At 41.0% G+C, this 25,025-nt stretch overlaps 1 protein-coding gene across 6 annotated transcripts in view; it reads left to right on the top strand.

The window, feature by feature from the left end:
• TMTC4 (transmembrane O-mannosyltransferase targeting cadherins 4) overlaps window positions 1-22,592 on the top strand; it is a 93,860-nt gene extending 71,268 nt beyond the window's left edge. For 5 of the 6 annotated variants that reach the window (XM_029604509.1, XM_029604505.1, XM_029604510.1 and 2 more), the window contains 4 exons: window positions 702-816; window positions 9,224-9,336; window positions 14,704-14,773; window positions 20,527-22,592. In XM_029604509.1, coding sequence (XP_029460369.1) covers window positions 702-816; window positions 9,224-9,336; window positions 14,704-14,773; window positions 20,527-20,678 — 450 coding nt within the window. In that variant the 3' untranslated portion in view covers window positions 20,679-22,592. Of the gene's footprint in view, window positions 1-701; window positions 817-9,223; window positions 9,337-14,703; window positions 14,774-20,526 lie in introns of those variants that run through there. The other variant, XR_003857141.1, reaches the window with a different exon arrangement.
• The last annotated feature ends 2,433 nt before the right edge of the window (window positions 22,593-25,025 follow it).

Below are 25,025 nucleotides of genomic sequence, written 5' to 3'. Positions count from 1 at the left end.
TTAGACCTATTACTGAGCAAATCTTATTCACTTAATTGGATAAATCCGAATATCGGCATTTATCCAGTTAAGTTAGCCAGATAAGTAGCCCCCCCCCCCCCCCCCCCAATATGTCCATTACTCGCCCTTACAGCTATCTACTTGGCCAGATAAATACTTATCTGGCTAAGTGGCAGCCATTGAACATACTTGGATATTCAGCGGCCACTACGTAGCTGGATAAGTATGGATTTATCTAGCTAAGGGCTGGATTTACTAATTCCGCCGGGCTCTTTGAATCTCGTGGTAACAGGGGGCGGGGGCCAAATAACCACACCATAAAACGTGTACTTATTCAGCGCGAAACTGGCAGCGAAAATGCAGCGTACCTTTCGCTGTTGGCGAAGTCTTCACGGCGTCAACCCCGGTGCTGCACCGACTCCTCTTCCAGGGTTGACGCTGCCCTGACCCCGCCCCGATCTTGGTATCGCATGCGATAAGGGACGTTTCGCGTGCGGAACATCCCTTATCGTGTGCGATCCGCTTGGAAAATGACCCCCTAAGTAGCATTAAATATCGGCCTCAACAATGTTGTCTTCTCACTTGCCTTATGAGAGGGACCACGGAAAACTGAACATTGGAAGTTTGTTGTATGTACAGAAGAATAGAAAAGGAAAAGTTATTCATGTTAAAAGTTTCTGTTTTGCATTCTTTGCTTTTAGTATGCAGACTTGAATCGTCATTTAGATGCTCTTAATGCCTGGAGAAACGCCACTGTTTTGAAACCTGAACATAGTTTGGCTTGGAACAACCTGATTATATTGCTAGATAATACAGGTATTGTGTTTTCTGTCAAACTTTATTTTTATTGAGCAAAATACCATAGAGAAAAATAGAAGCAACATAAATTTTGTGCAGATTAGTATAGATTAGTAGTCGAATAGGTATAATAAAGAACAAAACTTATACATATACAAATTCTTGTACATAAATACTTTACAATTTTCTCTGGTTGTCTTAAAATAACTGTTATTGACGCTTTCACGTAATCCAAGATAGGAAGTCAAATAGAATGGAATACATGTGCATTATCCTTAATTTACAATATTAAATTCCATCTCTAGCATGTACCATTCTTTAATACGGGGAAGGATGGTCTAATACATTTCCACTTTGATGAAATCATTAAATATTGCAGCCAAAACAAAATCATTTTCCAAACTGTTTTATTATTAAATATATTATACGTAGAATTAAAACAGCAACCCAAGAGTACCAAAGAGTAATCCATTGGCAACCGAAAACCAATGATGTGATGAATTATTTTATTAATAAAATAAAGCACAAAGTAACTCCTTACTTGAACAGTATTACAGAGGAAGAACCACAAAATATATACTTAAAAACTTACCAGTTGTTCAGTTTCATAGGGAGAAAAAAATTATATTCACAAATAGTACTTTTCATATTAAAAAAAAAAAAGGGGGGGGGGGGGGTAGGCCTAGCAAAGCTGGCATCAGCACATTCAATGCCAGCATTCGTATGTATCCACCTTCTATATATAAAAAAAAGTTCTTTAAAAGGCACTATCTGGAAGGTAATTTTCTTTCTCATGAAATAGCACAATTGATTATACATTTTGAGCTGCATATTTTGTGGTATATTGGTGGATTTTATTTAGACAAAGCACAACTTCTAATGGCAGATGTTTAGTAGCACCTTGTTCCTCTGCCAAGAGTGAAAAATCTCTCTTTATTATACTGTAACTTCCACTATACATAAGAACATAAGATTTGCCATACTGGGTCAGACCAAAAGTCCATCAATCCCAGTATCCTTTTTCCAGCAGTGGCCAATCCAGGTCATAAATATTTGGCAGAATCCAAGGGTTGATAGATTCCCTTCTGCTTGGATAAGCAGTGGATTTCCCCAAGGCCACCTTAATATAATGGTTTATGGACTTATTTTCCAGGGGCTTGTCCAAACCTCAGCTACACTAACAAATTTTACCACATCCTCTGGCAGCAAATTCCAGAATTTAATTATTTGTTGAGTAAAAAAAAATATTTTCTCCTATTTGTCGTAAATGTTTTATCCAGTAAGTTAATTGTGTATCCCCTAGTTTTTGAAAGAGTAAACAACCAATTTGTGTTTACCCATTCTACCACACTCATCATTATAAACACCTCTATCATATCCCCCCTCAGCCGTCTCTTCTCCAAGCTGAACAGTCCTAACCTCTTTAGTCTTTCCTCATAGGAGAATCGTTCCAACCCTTTTATCATTTTGGTCGCCCTCCTCTGTAATTCCACTGTGTCTTTTTTGAAATACAGTGACTAGAACTGCACACAGTACTCAAGGTGTGGACTCACCATGGAGAGATTCAGAGTTGTTATGACGCCCTTTGTTTTATTCTCCATTCCTTTCCTAATAATTCCCAGCATTCTATTTGCTTTCTTGGCCGCCGCCGCCACCATACACGGTGCAGAAGATTTCACGATGACATCTAGATCCTTTTCCTGGGTGGTGACTTCAGATATGGAACCTTGTATTGTACAATTACCATTTTGGGTTGCTCTTCCCTTCTGCATCACTTTGCCATTAGGATGCCAAGTATCACAAGGTCCTCCTGCAATTTTTCACAACTCTTGTGATTTAACAACTTTGAATAATTTTGTATCATCAGCAAATCTCTAGGTCATTTATGAATTTGTTAAAAAGCTGTAGTCCCAATACAGATCCCTGGGGCACTCCACTATTCACCTCCATTGAAAAATTGACCATTTAGTCCTCCTTTCTGTTTTCTATATTTTAACCATTTCTCGATCCACAATAGAATATTGCCTCTTCTTCATTTCCTTAAGAGTCTCTCCTCAGTTACTTTGTCAAATTATTTCTGAAAATTCAGATATATTATATCAACTGGCTCACCTTTATCCACATGTTTATTTATGCTTTCAAAAAAAAATGTAGCCAATTGGTGAGGCAAGACTATGACTATCTATGTGTTCAGTAATTTTGTTCTTTATAATAGCTTTAACCAATTTTTCCCATATTGATGTCAGGCTCACCAGTTGTAATTTCTTAGATTACCTCTGGATCCCTTTTTAAAAACTGGGGTCACTTTGGTCATTCTCTAGTGTTCCGGTTTCTTAGCTGATTTTAATGATAGTTTAATAATAGTAGGTTTGTAATTTCACTTTTTCAGTTCTTTCAGCACTCTGGGATGTGTACCATCTGGTCCTGGTGATTTGCTACTCTTTCGTTCCTCAGTTTGCCCTGTTACATCTTCCAAATTCACTGAGATTTGTTTCAGATACTCTGACTCATCACCTTTAAATATCTCTCCTGGCATGAGTGTCTGCCTTTCATCTTCCTCAGTAAAGACCAAAGCAAAGAATTAATTTAATTTTCCCTTAGTGCCCTTTTTACCCTGGATCAGCTAATGGTAGATGTAGAAATTATGTAATCTATAAACTATTTAGGGCTTTAACCATATTTAAAAATCCCTGTCCAAACTTGTCTTTCCATTAACTTAAAAAAAAAATAAGCTCATTCAACTCTATTGAATATCTTTTTGGTGTCAATAGAGAGAAGAATGACTGACATGGCAGAAATGGGAGGAATAGCCTAGAAGTTAGAGCATCAGGTTGCAAACCAAGGAACCCAAGGTTCAAATCCTGCTGTGGAACATTTATTTATTTATTTATTTGTTTATTTATTTGTTTGAAATATTTCTTGCCTGCAGTATCTAAAACTTAAAAATTAAACATCCATAAAATATATTTTAAAAAAATGATAGACCAAGGTCAAAACAATAGACATCATAGACATTGGTGTACTAACAGAACAACAATTGCTAAGATTGTTATCAGACTGATCAGTCCTAGCTAAGATGTTAACTAAAAACACCTGATTAACTCTTGGTCCAGCACATACTAGTACTCCCCAAAGACCTGGACAAAGAATAACCTCTTTAATCTTTTTCAAAATGTTTTAATACAGAACTCAACTCTGAAACCCTCAGGCAATGCATTCCATAATGTCAGCGCTCTGCCTGCAAAGGTTCTTTCTCAGGTTTCACATATCTCAAGTGCCTGTGAGAAGGGACTCGGAGTACATTCTTTTTTTCTTGTGATCACAAATGGCAAAGTTGGAATATAAAGTCTTTAGAAGATTTAAGATGTGCAAATGCTGGCTCAGAGCCAAAGGTCCATCAAGCCCAGCATCCTGTCTCCAATAGAGGCCAATCTGGGCCACAAACTGCCAGCAGATCCCAAAGAGCGTATCAATTCCAGGTCCCAAATACACAAAGCACACAGCCTCCTCTCTCATACACACATGCACAGCCAGCGTCTTTCTCTTATATGTGATGCCAAAGCATTATGCATAATGATTAAAATAAGGAGGAGGAAAGCAAAAAGTTACAAAATAATTTCTCCCTCACTCCGGTTTTTTTTTTTCTCTCTCTGCACCTTCCAGTTCTCCTCTCTACATCCAGCCCAAGTGTGGATTATAGATTTCAGGGAGACTGTGGGGGAGAGAAGCAATGGTTACAGTATGGGCAACACACTTTACATAAAGCTAAATAAACGAGACCACTGACCATGTCTAGAATAAAAATAAAAAACATACATCATGAAAAACCTTCCTCATATGTATCAGATAATTAATATGAACATAAAAAAACACTTTTACTTCTTTCTCCTTATATTGTTCTCTACTTTTTCATCTGGCTTTTCTTGACTCGTTTTTCCTGCTTTTCTTTCTATTTTTTACTTCTCTCTTTTATGACTTTTCTTCCTTTCTCAGCTCTCTCCCCTACAGCTGACATTTATCCTCCATTCCACTTCTCCCCATCTCTCTCTCTTCCATTACTTTACTTTTCTCATTCTATAGTTTCTCATCTATTTATTTACCTTTTCCCCCTGTATCTCCTTTCTTATTCTTCTGTCACATCAACCCAGCCCTTCTTCTCCAGTATCTCCCACCAATCAGCTTTCGCCTGCTTTTCTTTAACCCTTCCCAGCCTTTTATCTCTCTTTTATGCCATTTATCAATTTGCTCTGTTTCCTCTCACCTCTGTTCACCTTGCCTGTTATGCCTTCCTGGCTCGAGCCCGCACCCTCCTTATGACTTTCTCCCTCCCTGAGCCCTCCTATCTCACTCTCCCTTTCCTCCACAGTACCACCTCTTTTTCTCTCCCATATCCCTCTTCTCTCTCTCTTCTCCATCTCTTGTGCCTCTTCTGTTTCTCCCTTCCCTGTTACTCCTCTCTCTCCACCTTGTCCCCATGTGTGTATCTCCCTTTCATCCCCTGTACCCCATCCTTCCCTCCACGTCCCCTCTGTCTTTCCCCTCCCATCATGTCCCCCATATGTGTATTATCCTTTCTCTGCCCTTCCCCTTTTATCTGTGTCCCCGGTTTCTTTCCCTCGCCCTGTCTTCTCCCGGCACTGTCAGGTTAAGGGAGGGGGGCTGTTGCTGTGGAGATCTCAGAGCCATCTAATCACAGCACACAGTGAGGGAGGAGGGGGTTCATACAACACGTTAAACACCAATAATAACATTTTAAATCTAATCTTCCAGATAATTGGAAGCCAATGTAGGGAGCCACAAGATTGGAATAATAGGTATCCAACTTGGAGTAGCCACAATCGGCCACGCTGCTGCATTCGGAATAAGCTGTAGAGCTTGTGAGGTAATTGCTTGAAACCCAGGTACACCGTATTAAAATAATCAAGGCCATTGATCACCATGGCTTATACCTTTTGAGTGGAAATGATCTAATGGCAATAAGGGATGTAGGTTACGCAAAATGCACATCTTATAAAAAGCATTCTGTACAACTGTCTTAATATGTGGATGCAAGGGTAGAGTGGTATCAAAAATCCCATCCACATTTCTCATATTAATGGAAATTGGAAGCTGATATCCTTCAATCTACATAGAGAAGGAACATCCTTGCAGGGGAACTTAGCCAGATGCATAAGTTCAGTCTTTGTAACCTTGGACAAGTCACTTCACTCTCTATTGCCGCAGGTACAAACTTAGGGCCTGATGTACGAAGGCTTTTCTCCCATTCTGTGTCTGTGGGGAACAATGCTTAGCCAATGAGGGCCTTGTAAGGCCTCTGGGGATAGGGGAATTCCTACAGTATATGAATGTGAAGTGTCTTGCAAGGCATAATATAACTTAAAATGAAAAGATAAATATATACCAATGGCTTACAAAAGTATTCAACACCCCCCCCGCTCAAAGTCAATAGATTTGAGTAGATTACAAATAACACTTACACAAATGGTTCCAGATAGTATATTTATTGCAAACCAGTATGCTCTTAAATTACATTTTCAAAATCAAAATTCATTATTTCTCTGCATTTTGTTAAATAAAATTAAAAACTGAAAAATGTGGCTTGCATTGAGTATTTAACACCTGTGCTATGGAAGCTCCAAGTTGATAAACCAAAATGATAAACCTACAAATCCCTTTCAGTAAACATAGTTCCTCCAGACCTACTAGAGAAGCTTACAGAGACTCATCACTACATGTCCCCCATGCCAAAACCTCTCAACATATATCATTTAGAGACCGGGCTTTCTCTACAGCAGGACCAGCGCTATGGAACTCCATTCCTCCGGAACTTCGTCAAGAACCGTGCCTTCTAACATTCAGAAAAAGGCTTAAGACATGGTTGTTCAAACAAGCCTTTCCAGACCCTATTTGAATCGTATATTAATGACAAGCACAATCAGACATTCGTATAATACTGCAAATAACGGCTCTTACTGTTAAGTTCCTTTAGACTTTCCTCCACCCAGTTTTAACAACCTGTTTTATTGTAACTTCAGAGTTTTTTCATTTCACTTCTTACAGTTCTGTTCGGTTATTTATTTTAATTTACACCCTTTGTTTAATGCAAACCAGCATGATGTGATTCTAATCTTGAATGCCGGTATAGAAAAACGCCAAATAAATAAGTTTACACAGATGAAAGTTAGTTCCCTAACAATTGACCTCTACCTGTTAATTATTTTAAAAGGTCAGCTTTTCTGTATAAAAGACCCCCCCTAATTCCAGACCAACAAGCATTCTAAGGAAAAATAACCCTTCCTGTAGTTACACGATGTTAGGTTCCATATTAGGAGCTACCACCCAGGAAAAAGGCTTCATAGTGGATAACACATTGAAATCTTCGGCTTAGTGTGCTGCAGCAGTCAAAAAAGCAAATAGAATGTTAGGAATTATTAGGAAGGGAATGGTTAATAGAACGGAAAATGTCATAATGCCTCTGTATCGCTCCATGGTGAGACCACACCATTAATACTGTGTACAATTCTGGTCGCCGCATCTCAAAAAAGATATAGTTGCGATGGAGAAGGTACAGAGAAGGGCTACCAAAATGATAAAGGGGATGGAACAGCTCCCCTATGAGGAAAGGCTGAAGTGGTTAGGGCTGTTCAGCTTGGAGAAGAGAAAGCTGAGGAGGGATATGATGGAACGGGTAAATGTGAATTGGTTATTTACTCTTTCGGATAATAGAAGGACTAGGGGGCACTCCATGAAGTTAGTAAATAGCACATTCAAAAGTAATTGGAAAAAATTCTTCTTCACTCAGCGCATGGTTAAGCTCTGGAATTTGTTGCCAGAGGATGTAGTTAGTGCAGTTAGGTTTAAAAAAGGTTTGGATCAGCGCCGAAGACAAGGTAAGGTGGAAATCTTCTACTTAATTCGGTCTCGAAGATTGAGGAGGAGCACAGGTCGGCTCTCGCTCATTCATATACACCTGCTCTCTCACACATACACACTCCCTCTTTCTCATAAATACATGCTGTCTCTCATGCACATGCTCACACACACACATTCCCTCTCTCTCATTCACATGCTCCCTCTCATTCACACACACATATACATACATACAAGTTCTCTCTCTCTCATTCACACCTGGGCCGTTCCCTCTCTTTTTCCTGGAGTCTGTGCTGGAGGGGGTGCAGAGGGGGGCCCCGTGGCTCACTGAGGTTGCTGGTGGGTGAGCTGGTGGCCTCGCAGCCTCCTGCTGGCGAGATGGGGTATACCAGTGGCCCTGTGGCCTCCTTCAGTCATCTGCCACCAGCAAGATGAGGTGCACTGGCAGCCCATGGCCTCCTCCAGTCTTTTGCCGCCAATGAGATGGGGTGTACCAGCGGCCCGCAGCCTCCTTCGGCAGATGGGGTGCACAGCAGCCTGTTAGTCCTTCTTTTTTTACAGCTGCCAAAGGATGGGGGGTCCATGGCGGTCTGTCGGGCCTTTTTCTTGGCGCAGGCAGTTCGCGGACCCCCTGGTAAGGTCTGGCTGACCCCTAGGAGTCCGCCAGACCACAGGTTGGGAACCACTGATTTAGTAGTTTAGCCACAAGTCTGGTGAATAGAAATCATCACCCATCCTAGAAAGTTTTACTAGAAGGTTCTGAAATGATCCTTCATTCCAGCACAAGACAGAGTCACATGGATCATCTGTGTGGCTCATTGCTCTGCTATAGCATCAAGAACATCTCTTACAGGTAAAGAGCGACACTCAGGTTGCCAAAAGAACTGCAGAAATGCTTGTATTCATCAGGGGCGTGGATTTTAACTTGCACCGTGCTGTTGAAGTAGTATGCAATCCAATCAGTCTGATACTGTTGTTGGCGTGTGAACTTCATGAAAATAGTATGAGAATGCGTGAATGGGAGCTATGATGACTTTTTTTTAGAAAGAAGCATACATTTATTTATGTGAAGTACAAATATGCAGTATGCAAACTCCTGCGATGGAAGGAGAATCCTGTTATATTGAAATCTTAGTTTTATGTAGTTGCACTGTATATTGAATAATAATTACAATGTGAATGCACTTTATTTGTTATGGAAGGATTACATTAAAATATCTCCTATCGATGCTGTGCTATAGTTTGCAGAACTATTTGCAACAATTCAAGAGACCCTTGTTCAGATTTCCTGGAAGGCAAGGTAGGAGTACTTTATTGAAAAGACTCATTCAGGAGATAGGAGGAGAGTCGCCACTACAGGACGAAGTTCTAGCACTTCAGTGCTACAGAAAGGTTTAACCTCAAAAGAGGCTTCCATGTGAGTCCCTCATTCAGCAAAGCGAGCAGCAGCACCCAGGCAGGAAGGTCAGAATTGAAAAAAAGAGAGTATTAATTATAAAAACCATTTCCTATGTGAAACTTTCTTTTTGTATCTCCACCCCCTGCTTTCATTCAGGTAACTTAGCACAGGCAGAGGCAGTTGGCAAAGAGGCCCTGGAGTTACTTCCCAATGACCATTCGCTTATGTTTTCCTTGGCAAATGTACTGGGAAAATCCCAGAAATACAAGGTGTGTATTTTTCAACAGCTGATGATATCCAGCAAAAGACATAAAATGTATTTAGCATGCAAAAATGTTCTTACTTATTCTCAAATATCATTCTAATTTGTGAAGGTTTTTAAGATTTAACAAGGAACACTGCAATTACAAATTATTTTTAATACTTAACAATGTATGAGAAAACTATGAGATACTTATTCAAACGATTTGTCTGGCTGCATTTGCGATTTAGCAGGACAAAAAGTGAGATTTGAATTTCCCTCCATGTCAGCCACCTCTGACTTATGCAGGTAATTTCTTTTTGCCTGATAAAACTTAACTGATAAGTCATAGATGTTCTGCTGACATTTTGGAGTAGGCCAGACTTAACTGGATAATGCCAGTATTCACAAGTCTGGTCATGATACAAAGCAGTTCTAAAGTTATTTTAACCAAATATATTCAGTAGCATGGTCATGCCACTCAATATCTGGTTTAAGTTTATCTGGATATCTTGCTCTGTCTACTTATAGCTCAACATTGACTTCTCGTTTGCAAAGATTTGTATAATTTTTTAAGACCTTAGTTCAGAGAGAGTTTAAAACAGAAGTTTATAGGCTTTAACTTCTGATTTTAATTAAATAGGTATCAAGCTAGTTTACTTATGAGTATGCAAATGAGGTATTTGTGGCAATAAGATCTGCCTCTTGAAGGAAGCGCAAGTAGGAATCCACATCAGAGAATAATCCTGTCCCTGAAGACAAGCAAATCAGTTGGTAACATGGGACCATGTGTGGCCCCGACAGAATGGATATCTGGAGCTTTCTGGAAACGTGTCATTTATTTCTTTATCCACTGATATCAAATGAGACATCAACGCTGCAGCCAAATTTCTCTCTTCAGCAGTTTTGTTTTTTTTTGCTTCAGTTTTAACCTCTCTTCCATAATCAAGTTTTGCAGTAGTTTGAACATTTCTTTAATTTGTTTTTTTTACTTTACTGTTTCATTTTTTTCAGCATTACAGACCATTTCTTTTGTTCTTTAGTTGTCTCGTATAATGAAAAATTATTTTGGCTTTTGATTTATCTACATTAGTTTTCTTCACCAGAAGGCTAGCAGATTTATTCTCTGCTGCACATGCACACAGATGATGTCTATCATCAACCATCAAAGCATGTGCTACAGAATGTTTGGGGGAAAAAGGCCACAATGCCTGTGAGATCTGCACAAGGATGTTGCCCAGAATGACATCAGCTTGAGCCTTCCTTTAGCAGTGAGCTTAATTCTGGTTCCAAAGCGCTGGCCTTGCACAGGGTCCACAGTGATTGCATTGCTGACCAGTTCTTACTAAAGTGGACTTCAGATTGGGCACAAAAGTCAAATCATATCTCTATCCGTCTGCTCGAGTCACGACAAGGATTCTAAAAGGTGGTATTGAGCCCAAAGTGGGGGTATCAGCATGATGATACATGAGCTCAGATGTTTTGGAGGTTTCAAAGCAAGTATACTTGGCAATCTCCTTATTTTCCCCAGACTGAGGCAGCTCCACATGGATTTCAAACAGACCTATCAGAGTACTTTGTCACACTTCAGAAGGGCAATTGAGAATATTCAGCCTTCTTCAAGCCCAATGCTGCTAATAGTATTGTTTGGAACTGATTTGGACAGGAGAATTAAAAAGCCCAATATGCTGTGAAGGTGAAGATTTACACATTGTGTTGACTCCAATGGGTCCCTCAAAGACCCACTGCTAAACCCACTCCACCAGAACCGGTTCCAATAGCATCGACACCTGTATCAAACATGGTAGCTCGTGCACTCTCCGATCTCCTTAGATCCTCATATTTTAGAATCAGAATCAGTGGCATTCTGGGGCACGGCTCATTTTGAGTCTAATAAGAATAGTTCTGCAGAGAATGAATCTCCATACCTCCATTCAGAGCTTTCTCCACAACCAACAGGGCACTGCTGCCCAACGAAAGACCTTGCCTACGCAGGTTTTATGCAGAGAATGGAAACTGGACCCCTTTACATGGCCTTCTCAATTATTTGTGTGCCCTTAAAAATTTGGTAGCAATACCTGTCAACCCTCTCTTCAAAGATGGATGCCAGTGGATGTAAGAACCTACCCATATTGTACTTCCTGTTCATAAGAAACAAACACAAAATACTATGTCCAAGTAGCTCCTGGATTTGGCAAGGTCCATAAAGCCATATCACAGTGTAGTTGTTATATTTGCCCTAAAAAGCCAAGAAAGAGGCAGAATGCTATGCTATAGCCCTACATTAGATCTGTAGGATATAATACTTGCAAACCATTTGGGAGGAATTCACAGAATTTGCCACATTTTTAGTTCAAGAGAAACAGGACAAGTTTCACAACCTTTTGGGCACAGGGAAGGAATGTGAAAAATATATCATTTATACCGCCTACAATGTTTGTCAAATAGCACTCAGAATTTTTACCATAGCTAAGGCTGCAGTCTTCAGGCCTCTTTGAATATGCACGATAGACTTGATGACGTGCCATGCTGTGGAAATGATGAACCTCATATTGCCTCCTTTGTAACTTCTTCAGCATCGTGGAGTGTCCAGAATGTATTTCCTAGGAATCAGTTTATTCTTCAGCAGCGATGTTACCAGAGACCTATTCAGAGAGGGTTCCAAAGCTCAAGGACTTGCCAATTTAAACAGAAGAACTCCACACCGCACACAGTCTAGCTTTCGATTGGATCCAGAGGAAATAGCCAGCCTCCCACTCTGATGTCTGCTCTACAGATGGGAAAATGAGAATTTTTTGTAAACTGTTATTCAGTTGTAATTGAAAACAGCTCATAACAGTTACAGATTATACCTCGCATGCTTAGAAGAGCATTGAAGCTCTCCATATATCAGCACGTTTTCATGTCCTAAATCTCCTCCTTCTTGTAGTCCATGGCAGTCAGAATTATCCTGCCAGGGATTTTATCTCAGGGCCTGCTCCATCTTCGCTGTGAGCAGGACGGCCTGCTCCTCCTTCACTGCAAGTGAGATGGCCTCCACTCATGGCACACCAGGGGCCTGCTCCTCCTTCACTGCAAGTGAGATGGCCTCCACTCATGGCACACCAGGGGCCTGCTCCTCCTTCACTGCAAGTGAGATGGCCTCCACTCATGGCACACCAGGGGCCTGCTCCTCCTTCACTGCAAGTGAGATGGCCTCCACTCATGGCACACCAGGGGCCTGCTCCTTTTTCGTTGTGAGTAGGATGGCCTCTGCGCGTGGCATGCCATGGGCCTGCTCCTCCTTACTGCAAGTGAGATGGCCTCCACTCATGGCACGCTGGGGCCTGCTCCCTTTTTGTCGTGAGTAGGGTGGGCTCCACTCGCAACATGCCAGGGCCTGCTCCTTCTTCGCTCCGAGTGGGACAGCCTTCACTCATGGCTCGCTGGGGCCTGCTTGATCTTGCCAAAATCTGCACTGGAACTGGAATTTCTGTGCATCTGTGCAGGAGGGGGAGTTCTGCACAGATTCTGTGCTCCACGCTAGCACAGAATTCCCCCAGGACTATACCTAGCTCCATGTAAGCAAGCTCTTCTTTGAACTCCTTCTGTGTCTCAAAAACATTGTTGGAAGATTAGTGTTTTCAGATGGAGGAGGTTTCACATCTGGAGTGAAGGCAGAGCCCTAGATTTGTTCGCCTCTCTAACACAAAAACTGGATATGTCCTACATATCTGTCTGGTCTCAGAACCAACTCAGAGTTCATCTTAATGTGACTGATGCATACCACCATTTAGAAGGAAATCCCATTTCTGTGAAACCTCAAATTGTTAGATTTATATGGGATTTGCTTCAATTGAAGCCTCTCATCAAACTTTCCATTGTGTCATGGGAGATCCATTATAACACAGCTAATGAAAACCCCATTTAAGCTTCTGACCTCTTGTGACCTGGCCTAAAATTTCATTTTCTTTGTGGCAGTCACTTCACAGAATCAGTGAGCTCCAGGCTGTAGTGGCAAACTCATCTTACATTAGATTTCATCACAATTTATCAGGGCTTCACATGCATTCTACATTTCTGCCTATGCTGGTGTCTGATTTCCACCTTAAGCAGTATCCTGCCAAAGATATATGCCAATAATGGCAAAACATCTTTCCACTGTCTGAGCTGGAAAAGCGTTGTCACCTGCTATCTGAAGCAGACTAAAGCCCTTAGGATTGTGCACCCAGCTTTTGTTTCCTTTGATACTAACAAGCAAGATTCTGCAGTAAAAAAAAAAAAAAAGAAAATGCATAATTTCTAATTGGCTAGTAGATTGCATCTCTTTCTGTTTTTTCCAAGCACGTTTGATCTTAGAAACATCAAGGCCCATGACACAAGGGCCATAGCAGCAAACTTCACCATCTGAAATCCACCTCCACTGAGATTTGCAAGGTTATGACACAGAGTTCAGGCCACAGATTGACATCTCATTATTGTTTAGATGCAGGCTCCTATCAGGATGCCAAGTATAGACTGTAAAGCTAAAGCCAAACTACTTCCTCATTTTTATGGTTTTTGGGTTGGCTACCCTGTTATCTATGTTCCTTCAAAAGAACAAAATTCAGAAGGGATTTCACCCACCAAAACAAGTTTTTCAGGTTATTTATATTGTTTATTTTTGTTTTAAGTTTTATACTCTACACACTCTACCTTTCACAATGAAGTACAATAAAAAATATTCATAAAAATCATAACATCAAGCGTACATACCAACAAACATCATAATGACGCAGCCAGTGAATTTACATTGGCAGATGTTGCTAAGTTTTCCTCCTTTAGTTGATGAAACTGCTTAAGTAGAAAACCCTATGTGTGTGACTGGTTGATCTGTTTTTTGGGGGGGTTTTTCAGACAAAAAAGTTATTTCCCTCTAACGGGTAATATCCGAAGACAGCAGATCAGTAGTCATACAAACCCATTTTCATCCTCGCGGGAGTTCTGTCCCATTCACAGCTTTGCTAACCATAAACTGAGGTGGCCTTTGGGGCTGCTGCTGCTGTTTCTGCCTAGAAACTCCCAACTATGTCTGGAAAAAGGCTTTTATACTTTTCCAGAAAGCTCCGGAAGTCCGTTCAGTCAGGACCACATGTGGTCTTGTGATGTTTATATGACCATAGTCTGCTGTGTTCAGAAAATGTGTTATCTGTAAGCAACTTTGCATTTTATACCTCTAAGATGGATACATTAAGGTGTATTTATATGATCCTGTGCTCTCCATGTGAGTGTACTCTTATTTCCAATTTTGTGTGTACTAGGTAAAGTTTGGTTTCCATTTGAGAGAGACGTTGATTTTTATGTACAGCGAGTCTTTGCTCGCTGCAGATGCATTGCTTTGGAATGTTCTAATTTATACATTTTTTAACTTATTCAGGAATCTGAGGTCTTGTTTCTCAAGGCTATCAAAGCCAACCCAAATACAGCAAGTTACCATGGTAATCTAGGTAAGAACATTTTATGCAATAATGGCAAATTGTTCTAGGGTGTAAGTTTATTATATTTTATTGCTTTAATATGTACAGTAGTGAAACATTTTCAAGTAATTTCATGACTAACTGTGATACTATTCATAATATACATGGAGAAATACATAGCAATCCACTTTAGGATAACTGAATTACCACAAGTTTGACATTGTTCAGCAGTGATGCCTTTGTCAAAGCTTTAAACCGGATTACTTCCCATTCACTCAACTCTTGTAACAACAGTGGACCAAATTAAAAGGAGCTATTACAAAGGCAACAGATCTATGTGCTAGACAAGTAAGAGGACAAATAAACTGATCGGGTTTTCCGAGGGAGTGGCGGGAAAAAATTCAGGCAAAAAGACTAGCGTGCAAGAATATAAAGGAACCCAAAAAGAGGAACACAGGGAAAAATATCTAGTGAAACTGAGGGGAACAAAGAAAGAAATCAGGAAAGCAAACAGTCAAGTGGAGAAAAGGATTGCCAAAGAGGTAAAGCGAGGTGAAAAATCATTTTTCAAATATATCAGAGAAAGAAGGGAGGCCCAAAGTGGTATAGTGAAATTAAAAGGTGATGGGGAGCAATGTATGATGATGAAGTGGCAGAAATATTAAACAAATACTTCAGTTCAGTATTCACTAAAGAAGACCCTGGAGAAGGACATTGCTGGTTGACAAACCTGTAGATGGGAGTGGGGTGGATGAAACTCCATTTACAGAAGAGAATGTATGGGAAGAACTAGGAAAACTGAAAGTGGACAAGGTCATGGGGCCAGATGAGGTACATCCTAGGATACTGTCAGAGCTCCTGTTGAAGAGATCCCTGGATGTGGGAGTGGTGCCGCATGACTGGAGAGGAGCGGTGGTGATCCTGCTACATCAGAGTGGTATCAGTGAGGAGACCGGAAACTACAGGCCGGCTAGCCTCACCTCAGTGGTGGGAAAATTAAGGGAATCTCTGCTGAAGGAAAGGATAGTGAACGATCTCAGGAAGAGAGCTGCTTGGTGACCCACAAGGTGATCTCCTTATTGCTGGAGCTCGGTTGAGTGGTGAACCTGACAAAAAGCAATCTTCAGCCATCCCAGTCGTCGGAATATCTGGGTTCTGGTTCAACACAGGACAGGACAGAGTTTTCCTACCGGAAGTTCAGATCCAGAAATTGATGTCTCAAGTGTGTCAGTTGATGAACACCCACACCCGATGGTGTGGTCATATCTACAGGTGCTCAACTTGATGGTTGGTACCCTGGAAGTGGTGCCATGAGCAAGGGCGCATATATGTCCTCTTCAGTGCTCTCTGCTATCTCATTTAAACCAACAATCTCAGGACTGTGGGAATTAGATTTATTTATTTATTTAAAAACTTTTCTATACCGTTGCTAAGTTAGGTACCATCGCAACGGTTTACAAACAGGCACAAATAATGTATGTATATGTATGTTGTTATACATTCTAACAGGTGCCAAATAAATACGGTTACAAACTCATTAATAAAATCAATGTTTGAATAGTGATGGTTAATTCTGGGTGTGTTATTGAGATACTCTTCATATCTTCATATCATACTCTTGCCAATGGAAATCTCCCATCTCCAGTGGTGGTTGCAGGAGGATCATCTGAGAAAGGGAGTTCCCATGTCCTCTCTGACCTGGTTGGTACGACAGATGCGAGTCTCCATGGTTGGGAGGCTCTTTGTCTGGAGTTAATGGCCCAAGGGTATTGGAATACTGAAGAGTCCCGCTAGAACATCAATCACCTGGAGGCCTGGGCAGTACAGCTGGTATGCTTGCAGTTCAGCCACAGGCTGCGGAATCAAGTGGTTCACGTGTTGGACAACGTGACAGTGGTGGCCTATATCAAGAGCCAGCAAGAGTCGCAGGAAATAGACCATCTTATGGAATGGGCAGAAGGTCATCTGCAGATGATCTCAACCTCTCACATTGCAGGAAAAGACAACATAAGAGCGGACTTTCTCTGCAGTGAGAGACTGGACCCTGGAGAGTGGGTGTTGTCAGCCAAGGCATTTCAGCTGATTGTGGAATGCTGGGTCCTTCTGTTCCTAGACCTGCTGGCGACTTCTCGAAATGCAAAGATTTCTTGATTCTACAGTCTCAGGAGAGATCCATGGTCCTTGGGAATAGACACTTTCATACAGGTCTGGCCGGAAGTTAGATGCTTTATGCCTTTCTTCCATGACCCTTGCTAGGCAGGATAATTCACAAGATCAAAGGCCACAGAGGGCTATTACTCCCAGTTGCGCTGGACTGGCCCAGGCATCTGTGGTATGCAGATTTGTAACAAATCCTGGTGGAGGTCCCCCTTTGTCTTCCGCCGCACATGGACCTGTTGCAGCAGGGACTGGTTCTTCATGAGGATCTAGCTCGATTCTGTCTTACAGTTTGGCCCTTGATTGCCAACTTACTCCATGCTCACAAGTTCTCCACTTCCTTGGCTTATGTGTGGGTTTGGAGAGTTTTTGAGACCTGATGTGAGGAGCACAGTGTTCATCCTCATTCAGTTAGGATCCCTCTCATTCTGGATTTTTTGCAGGATGGGTTGAATAAAGGATTGACCCTTTTTCCTTGAAGGTGTAGATTGTGGCTCTCACCTGTTTCAGAGGTCTGGCGAATGGTGTTTCATTGTCATCTCATCGTGATGTGGCACATTTTTTGAAGGAAGTGAAGCATCTTAGGCCTTCTTTGAGGTTACCGGTTCCATTGTGGAGTCAATTTGGTGCTAGAATTTTTGGCGGGCCCTACATTCCAACCACTGCATAGCCTTTCCTTAGGGTTGTTGACTTTGAAGACTGTGTTCTGGTGGCGATATGTTCTGCACATCGAATTTCTGAGCTGCAGGCCTTTCTTGCCGGGAGCCAGTCCTTCGGGTGACTCTGGGGGTATTACAGCCAGCAAAATTGAGCGTTGGCTGTCAAACCCGCTGACAGCTACTGCTCCTGTCAAAAAGGAGGCGCTAGTGTCCCTAGTGCCTCTTTTTACTGCGGGCCCTCCACAGTGCTTGGCAGATTTTCACATTTATTGTCCCAACAAATTGAGTATATATAATAATCCAGGACTAATAAAAATTGCAATGCACGTAAGAATAAGGTATGATATAAACAAGAAAAAAATAATACAAATGAAATAGAAAATAAGATACAAGTAAGTATATGTATGGAATAAGTAAATCAAAACCAGAGAAAATATACATATATATACACACGCACACACAATGTAAAATTAAATCTGCTCGCATCCCTAAGATCGTTTGATTATATCATACGATGGTAGAGCAATGTAAACACCTGCCCCTCAGGAACTGGGCCAAGCTTAGAGCAGTCCAGAACTCTTAGGACTTCAGCGCTGGAGCACTAGCACTTCATGAACGTCTTGCGTTACTTTCAGTACTGAAGTGTTTGCTTTGTAAGGTTGTTTATATAGAATATCTGTTCTTTGTCTGACTTTCCTGACAATACCCAGCCATCAGTCATGCTGTGTTAAGTTTTTTTTGCCATGCATTCTAGCCCTAGGGCAGAGAGGGATCCTAACATGTGTTGGCTCAAAAAGGTCAGCGGAATGTGACCTAAAGTAAACATTTTGATGAATTCTCTAAGCAGACGGACAGCAGATCGTTGGTAAATAATGGCGGTACACATAGAAGGGAAGTGGGATAGGAAATCCTAATTCTCCCTACAATAGCTCAGTAATGCAGATCTCTTGAGGGCCTCAAAGTCTCACCACTCGCACACAAAATTCCAGAGGAGACAGCTTAACAGTAAAGAGAAGCCAAAAGGCTTAACAACGCCTAAATATATAGAGTCACAATTTATACAGCCCAGTCAGGGGTTCAATTCTTCAGAGGCCTAACTGTACAGCAAGTTTCTTCACATTCAGGCCGATTCAGAAAAACGCACGGGAGAGCAGGCAAGCGCGCAGGCCACACTCCTGGGCGCGCGATTCAGGAGGGTGGCCTATGCAAATGAGGGCCCGTGGTAAAAGGAGGCGCTAGAGACACTAGCGCGCGTCCCTAGCACCTCCTTTTTGACAGGAGCGGCGGCTGTCAGCTGACGCTCAATTTTGCCGGCGTCTGTTCTCAAACCCGCTGACAGCCACGGGTTCGGAAAACAAACGCCGGCATAATTGAGCGTCCGTCTTCCGACCCGCGGGCCATGGGCTGATTTTTTATTTTTTTAATTTTACTTTTGTGGCCTTCGACTTAATATCGCCATGATATTAAGTCAGAGGGTGCACAGAAAAGCAGTTTTTACTGCTTTTCTGTGCACTTCCCCGGCGCCGGCAGAAATTAACGCCAGCCTTTGGGCAGGCACTAATTTCTGAAAGTAAAATGTGTGGCTTGGCTGCACATTTTACTTTCTGTATCGCGCAGGAATAACCAATAGGGACATCAACATGTATTTGCATGTTGTGGGCGCTATTAGTTGCGGGGGGGTTGGATGCGCATTTTCGACACGCTATTACCCCTTACTGAATTAGGGGTAAAGCTAGCGTGTTGAAAACGCGCGTCCAAATGCTGGTTAACTGTACTGTATCGGCCTGGTAGTCAGTCCCTGTCTAATATACTCCCCTATGAGGAAAAGCTGAATAGGTTAGAGCTGTTTAGCTTGGCAAAAAGATGGCTTAGAGGGGATATGATAGAGGTTATAAAATCATGAGAAGACTACAATGAATAAATATAAATTGATTATTTATTCTTTCAGATAATAGAAGAACTAGGGGACACTCCATGAAGTTAGCAAGTAGCACCTTAAAAACAAATTGGAGAAAATTATTTTTCACTCAGCACACAATTAAGCTCTGGAATTCATTGCCAGAGGATATGGTTAAAGCAGGTAGTGCAGCTGGGTTTAAAAAGGTTTGAATAAGTTCCTGGAAGAGAAGTTCATAAACTATCAATCAAATTGACTTAGGGAATATCTACTGCTTATTACCAGCATTAGTAGCATGGGATTTATTTAATGTTGGGGCATTTGCCAGATACTTGTAGCCTGGATTAGCCACTGTTGGAAACAGGCTTGATGGACCCTCGATCTGACCCTTTATGGCAACTTCTTATGTTCTTATCTACCTATCTCTCCATCTGGGAGTTCAGATGTGTAAGTTAATTAGGCTAAATTATATAATCAACTGAAAGTCAGTATGTTTGAATATGCAAGAAACCCACAAGCATGTATGCATACATGCTTTAAAAGGTTCTAGATTAATCCTCTGACTTTGCATGCAATACTGGTTATATGGCCTTTGAGTGTAGCTATCATCAGGAAACAATTACAGGTTTGCAGTCACCTTTTCTGGTGATGGTATAGCAATGTAAACACCTGCCCTCTCAGGAACTGGGCCCAGCTTAGGCTACTAAATTCAAACAGATGAATGAAATAATCTTGTCCTATCTGGTGTATTTAATTCAAAGCCAGTTTAAAAAAAGGCGTGAAAGTGCAAGCTGTTAGTAGAAATAGATGCATAGTAGTAGTGTCTGTACAGTAGATCAGCAGACTATGCTGCTAAAACACCATACATCATAGGTTAATAAAAAAATACTTCATAAAGCAAGTTCAGTATTTCTAGCCTTCTACTATCCCAAGGAGCATAAAAATCTCTTGTGCTACCAGAAATTTCCTTACTATAGAGAGAAACTTTTTTAATGTTGTTTTCACGTGATTGGCAAGATTGCGCAATATGGGGAGCTCTCTCTAATGCAAACTCCTTATTGCTGTTTCAGCTGTGCTCTATCATCGCTGGGGCAATCTCGATTCAGCCAAGAAACACTACGAAATTTCTCTGAAGCTTGACCCTGTAGCACCTGGGACCAGAGAAAACTATAGCCTCCTGAAAAGGAAACTGGAACAAGTGCACAAGAAAGGCAGTGCCTGATATCTTTTGGCCAGGCTGTCCATGCATGCTGGGTACTGTCGCTGCATGGTGGTCAACTTGACTCGCGGAAAGGTTGCATTCCAAAAATGTTCAAATACCTACAGCACCAGCAGTGGACAACGGATGCATGTCTGATAGGATTTCTGCATTGTTCAGCAGCTAAAAATCTCAGTACATGCCAGATCCATTGTCTTAAAAAGAATTCAGAAAACCAAACTTAAAGCTAAGTATGTGAAATTAATTAAAGATAGATTTTCACTACGCTAATACCTATGTTTATTTTGTTTTTATCCATCCATATATAACGTCTTGTCTTTATTTTGATACTGTTGATGCTGTGGTAGGACAGAAGCACAGAAAACAATGGATTTTCTTTAAAAAAAAATGTACATTTTGTAGCTTTTTAAAAAAAATATTGCTAGAACTATTTAAGGAATATGAAGACCTTTCTGTCAAAAATCTTGACACATCTGTCCTTAGGCCTGTAATGCTTTCTCTTATGAAGAAATATCTTTGCAATATTTGCAGTTTACTTAAACGTTTGTATCCCATTACATGGAGTATTTATAGAGGGGTCATTTTATAACTGAGCATGTTATGGTGCAGCCTGCGTATCCCTTTAATGCACAGTCTTACCTCAGGATTTACCACTTGTCTTTTCATGGCATATGTTTTGCATGATTTGGTTGTATATATCTGCTCCTGACAGAAGACAATAGTGGCCATTCCACATGTTGTAAAATATTTTTATCTCACAAAGGGAATTTGCGAGGAATGCAGAGGAGGAGACATGCATTTTTTTTTAAACGCTGGGTGCTGATGTATGCATGATTATCGCTAGCATTTTGCTATGGCCACAGATTTCAGATCTTACTGCATAGACATGGTAGTGTGACCTATAGCAGACTCAAGAGCTTAATTTTCTTGACAGTGGTCCATATTTTTCTCCGGGTATGTATGACATGTTTGAAAGGATTTTTTAAAACTTTTGACATCATTATTCCTCAATCTTGTTATTTAAATGTCCTTGATGGTCTTGAAATATGTGGTATTTTTCTGTGTAATGTGTAAGTTAAAAACACTTTCTGTAGTTAGTTTTATATTAGAATTGTCCTAACCTGTAACTGAAGACTTTTGTTTGGTCAGATGCTTTGAAAAACCGACTGATACCAGCAACAGAACTACTAAACATGTTTATCTTGCTGGCACAAACTTATTGATTCGCTGGAACAAACCAACCTGCTCGTCATTCCAGCTGTGCGCTCTGATTTGGACAAATTAATACAGAAATAGATTAGCCAAACAAACTGCTTGGCTACTAGGTTTACTTTCCTTATAGTCAATGTGGTACGCGTTCTACAAGGCAGCCCTGTTAGAAACAACAATTAGGAAAATGATAAACAGAACGGTAGAGTAGACTTTACCCACTGTGTAGGGCAGAGTTCTTACAGGTGGAAAATATGGTAAGAGTGGTAAAGGTGTGGAATGCAGTCAGGGGATGTGTAGTGCCCACTAACACAATAACAGACTTAAAGAAGACATTGGAAAAGCACAGATGATCCTTAGCTGCAAAAAGTGAATGAAATAGTGGAAGCATAACTTTGGCACCACTGCTGGCCCTAGAGTAGCAGAGTTCCTACCAGCAGGCTACACTTGAAGGAGAGGATGAGAAGAAAAAGAATGATAGCCATATTGATCAAGATGGCTACAAATTAGAGGGTAAGCTAGGTCTGTCTGGCAGGCTCCATAGAATTTGTAAAAATCAACTGTACTTAGGCTATATAGAATTAACAATGACAAACCATAAGCGTGAGGTCTTGACCCCCTATATATAGAAATAAAATCTGGCATGATATGTTGCTATTATTGATTGTTAAATTAGCTATTATGTAAATAAAGCGACAACTTCCCAGTGATCAGTGTGAAAGGTTTTTGGTGATGAAATATCGAAAAGGCCACAAGGGACCTAGACATTTAGATTATTACAAAACCTTCTGGTTGGACATGGGGTACAAAGGAGATCGATGACAAAAACTGTCTTGGATATGGAGTAATAACTTACTACAGGGACCACAGCCGGCCTTCTCCACTCCCATTTCCAAGTATCTATCAAACAGGTTCTCCACCAGACCCATCAGAATCTCTCTTGCGTTTCATCAGTATGGTAGGAGGCAGCTCCTCCAGCCCCTTCATTTTGTCCACGTTCAGTTTTGCACAAACACACAGTTCCATTAATGGCCTGGTATCTACCTCACTCTCATATGTACCTTTACTAAGCAGACGCAGGAATACTGAACAGAAGTATTTGTTTAGCATCTTTTTTTTTCACATTGCTCCTTGTCACCTTGCAGTCTTACAGTTCCACCTTTGGCCTTCCTCCTTTCTAATGTTTTATCATCTTGCTTCACTTGATTAGCAATCTCTTCTTCCTTCCGCTGCTGTAGATATTCTTTTTTGTGTTCCTTTTTTTTTGAGATCCTTCGATTTTGTTTGTTGAATGCTGATCTTTTTGCCTTTATTTATATTGGTTGCCTTTTCTTCTCACCAAAGTAATAGCCAGGCAATTTGGTACTTCTGACCAAGTGAAAATGTGCACCCTCACCTTCTTCATGTTAACAGACTGGGATACTTCATTTTTTAAGTTTTAGAGCACAACACTCCTACTATTAATATGGTACGATGATAACTTTCATTCTGGCATGTGGGTGCACATGTGCACGTTTTTGCCAGTGTGCACATGGACATATTCCATTTTCTAACATACTTGCATATAGGCGCGCACGTTATAAAATCGGCAGGACGCGTGTACATGTGCACACTATTTTATATGGATGCGCGCAAATGCCGCATCTACGGCATAAGTGGAGGGGGATTTTGTAAGATACACGCACCGATGGCAATACCCATTTCCCCAGTCCATTCCCAGTTCGCGAGGTTAAAGGCTAAGACTTTACATAAGAAAATGCCATGCTGGGTCAGACCAAGGGTCCATCAAGCCCAGCATCCTGTTTCCAACAGTGGCCAATCCAGGCCATAAGAACCTGGCAAGTACCCCAAAACTAAGTCTATTCCAAGTAACCATTGCTAATGGCAGTGGCTATTCTCTAAGTGAACTTAATAGCAGGTAATGGACTTCTCCTCCAAGAACTTATCCAATCCTTTTTTAAACACAGCTACACTAACTGCACTAACCACATCCTCTGGCAACAAATTCCAGAGTTTAATTGTGCGTTGAGTAAAAAAGAACTTTCTCCGATTAGTTTTAAATGTGCCCCATGCTAACTTCATGGAGTGCCCCCTAGTCTTTCTACTATCCGAAAGAGTAAATAACCAATTCACATCTACCCGTTCTAGACCTCTCATGATTTTAAACACCTCTATCATATCCCCCCTCAGTCGTCTCTTCTCCAAGCTGAAAAGTCCTAACCTCTTTAGTCTTTCCTCATAGGGGAGTTGTTCCATTCCCCTTATCATTTTGGTTGCCCTTCTCTGTACCTTCTCCATCGCAATTATATCTTTTTTGAGATGTGGCGACCAGAATTGTACACAGTATTCAAGGTGCGGTCTCACCATGGAGCGATACAGAGGCATTATGACATTTTCCATTTTATTCACCATTCCCTTTCTAATAATTCCCAGCATACTGTTTGCTTTTTTGACTGCCGCAGTACACTGAACCGATAATTTCAATATGTTATACACCTAGATCTATTTCTTGGGTTGTAGCACCTAATATGGAACCCAACATTGTGTAATTATAGCATGGGTTATCTTTCCCTATATGCATCACCTTGCACTTATCCACATTAAATTTCATCTGCCATTTGGATGCCCAAATTTCCAGTCTCAGAAGGTCTTCCTGCAATTTATCACAATCTGCTTGTGATTTAACTACTCTGAACAATTTTGTGTCATCTGCAAATTTGATTATCTCACTTGTCGTATTTCTTTCCAGATCATTTATAAATATATTGAAAAGTATGGGTCCCAATACAGATCCCTGAGGCACTCCACTGCCCACTCCCTTCCACTGAGAAAATTGTCCATTTAATCCTACTCTCTGTTTCCTGTCTTTTAGCCAGTTTGTAATCCACGAAAGGACATCGCCACCTATCCCATGACTTTTTAATTTTCCTAGAAGCCTCTCATGAGGAACTTTGTCAAACGCCTTCTGAAAACCCAAGTATACTACATCTACCTGTTCATCTTTATCTACATGTTAATTAACTCCTTCAAAAAAGACTTTCTTACCTACCCCCCCCCCCCCCCCCCCCCAGCTATCTAGCCTTTCTTTTACCCTTCCTGCCCTGACCCTTGAAACCCTGCCAAGTAGACTTGGGGTTTTTT

This window comes from Rhinatrema bivittatum, chromosome 5 (assembly GCF_901001135.1).
Source record: "Rhinatrema bivittatum chromosome 5, aRhiBiv1.1, whole genome shotgun sequence".
NCBI classification, from domain to species: Eukaryota; Metazoa; Chordata; class Amphibia; order Gymnophiona; family Rhinatrematidae; genus Rhinatrema; species Rhinatrema bivittatum.
The sequence above is the reverse complement of the archived record's forward strand: the minus strand, read 5'-3'. Positions and strand labels throughout refer to the sequence as shown.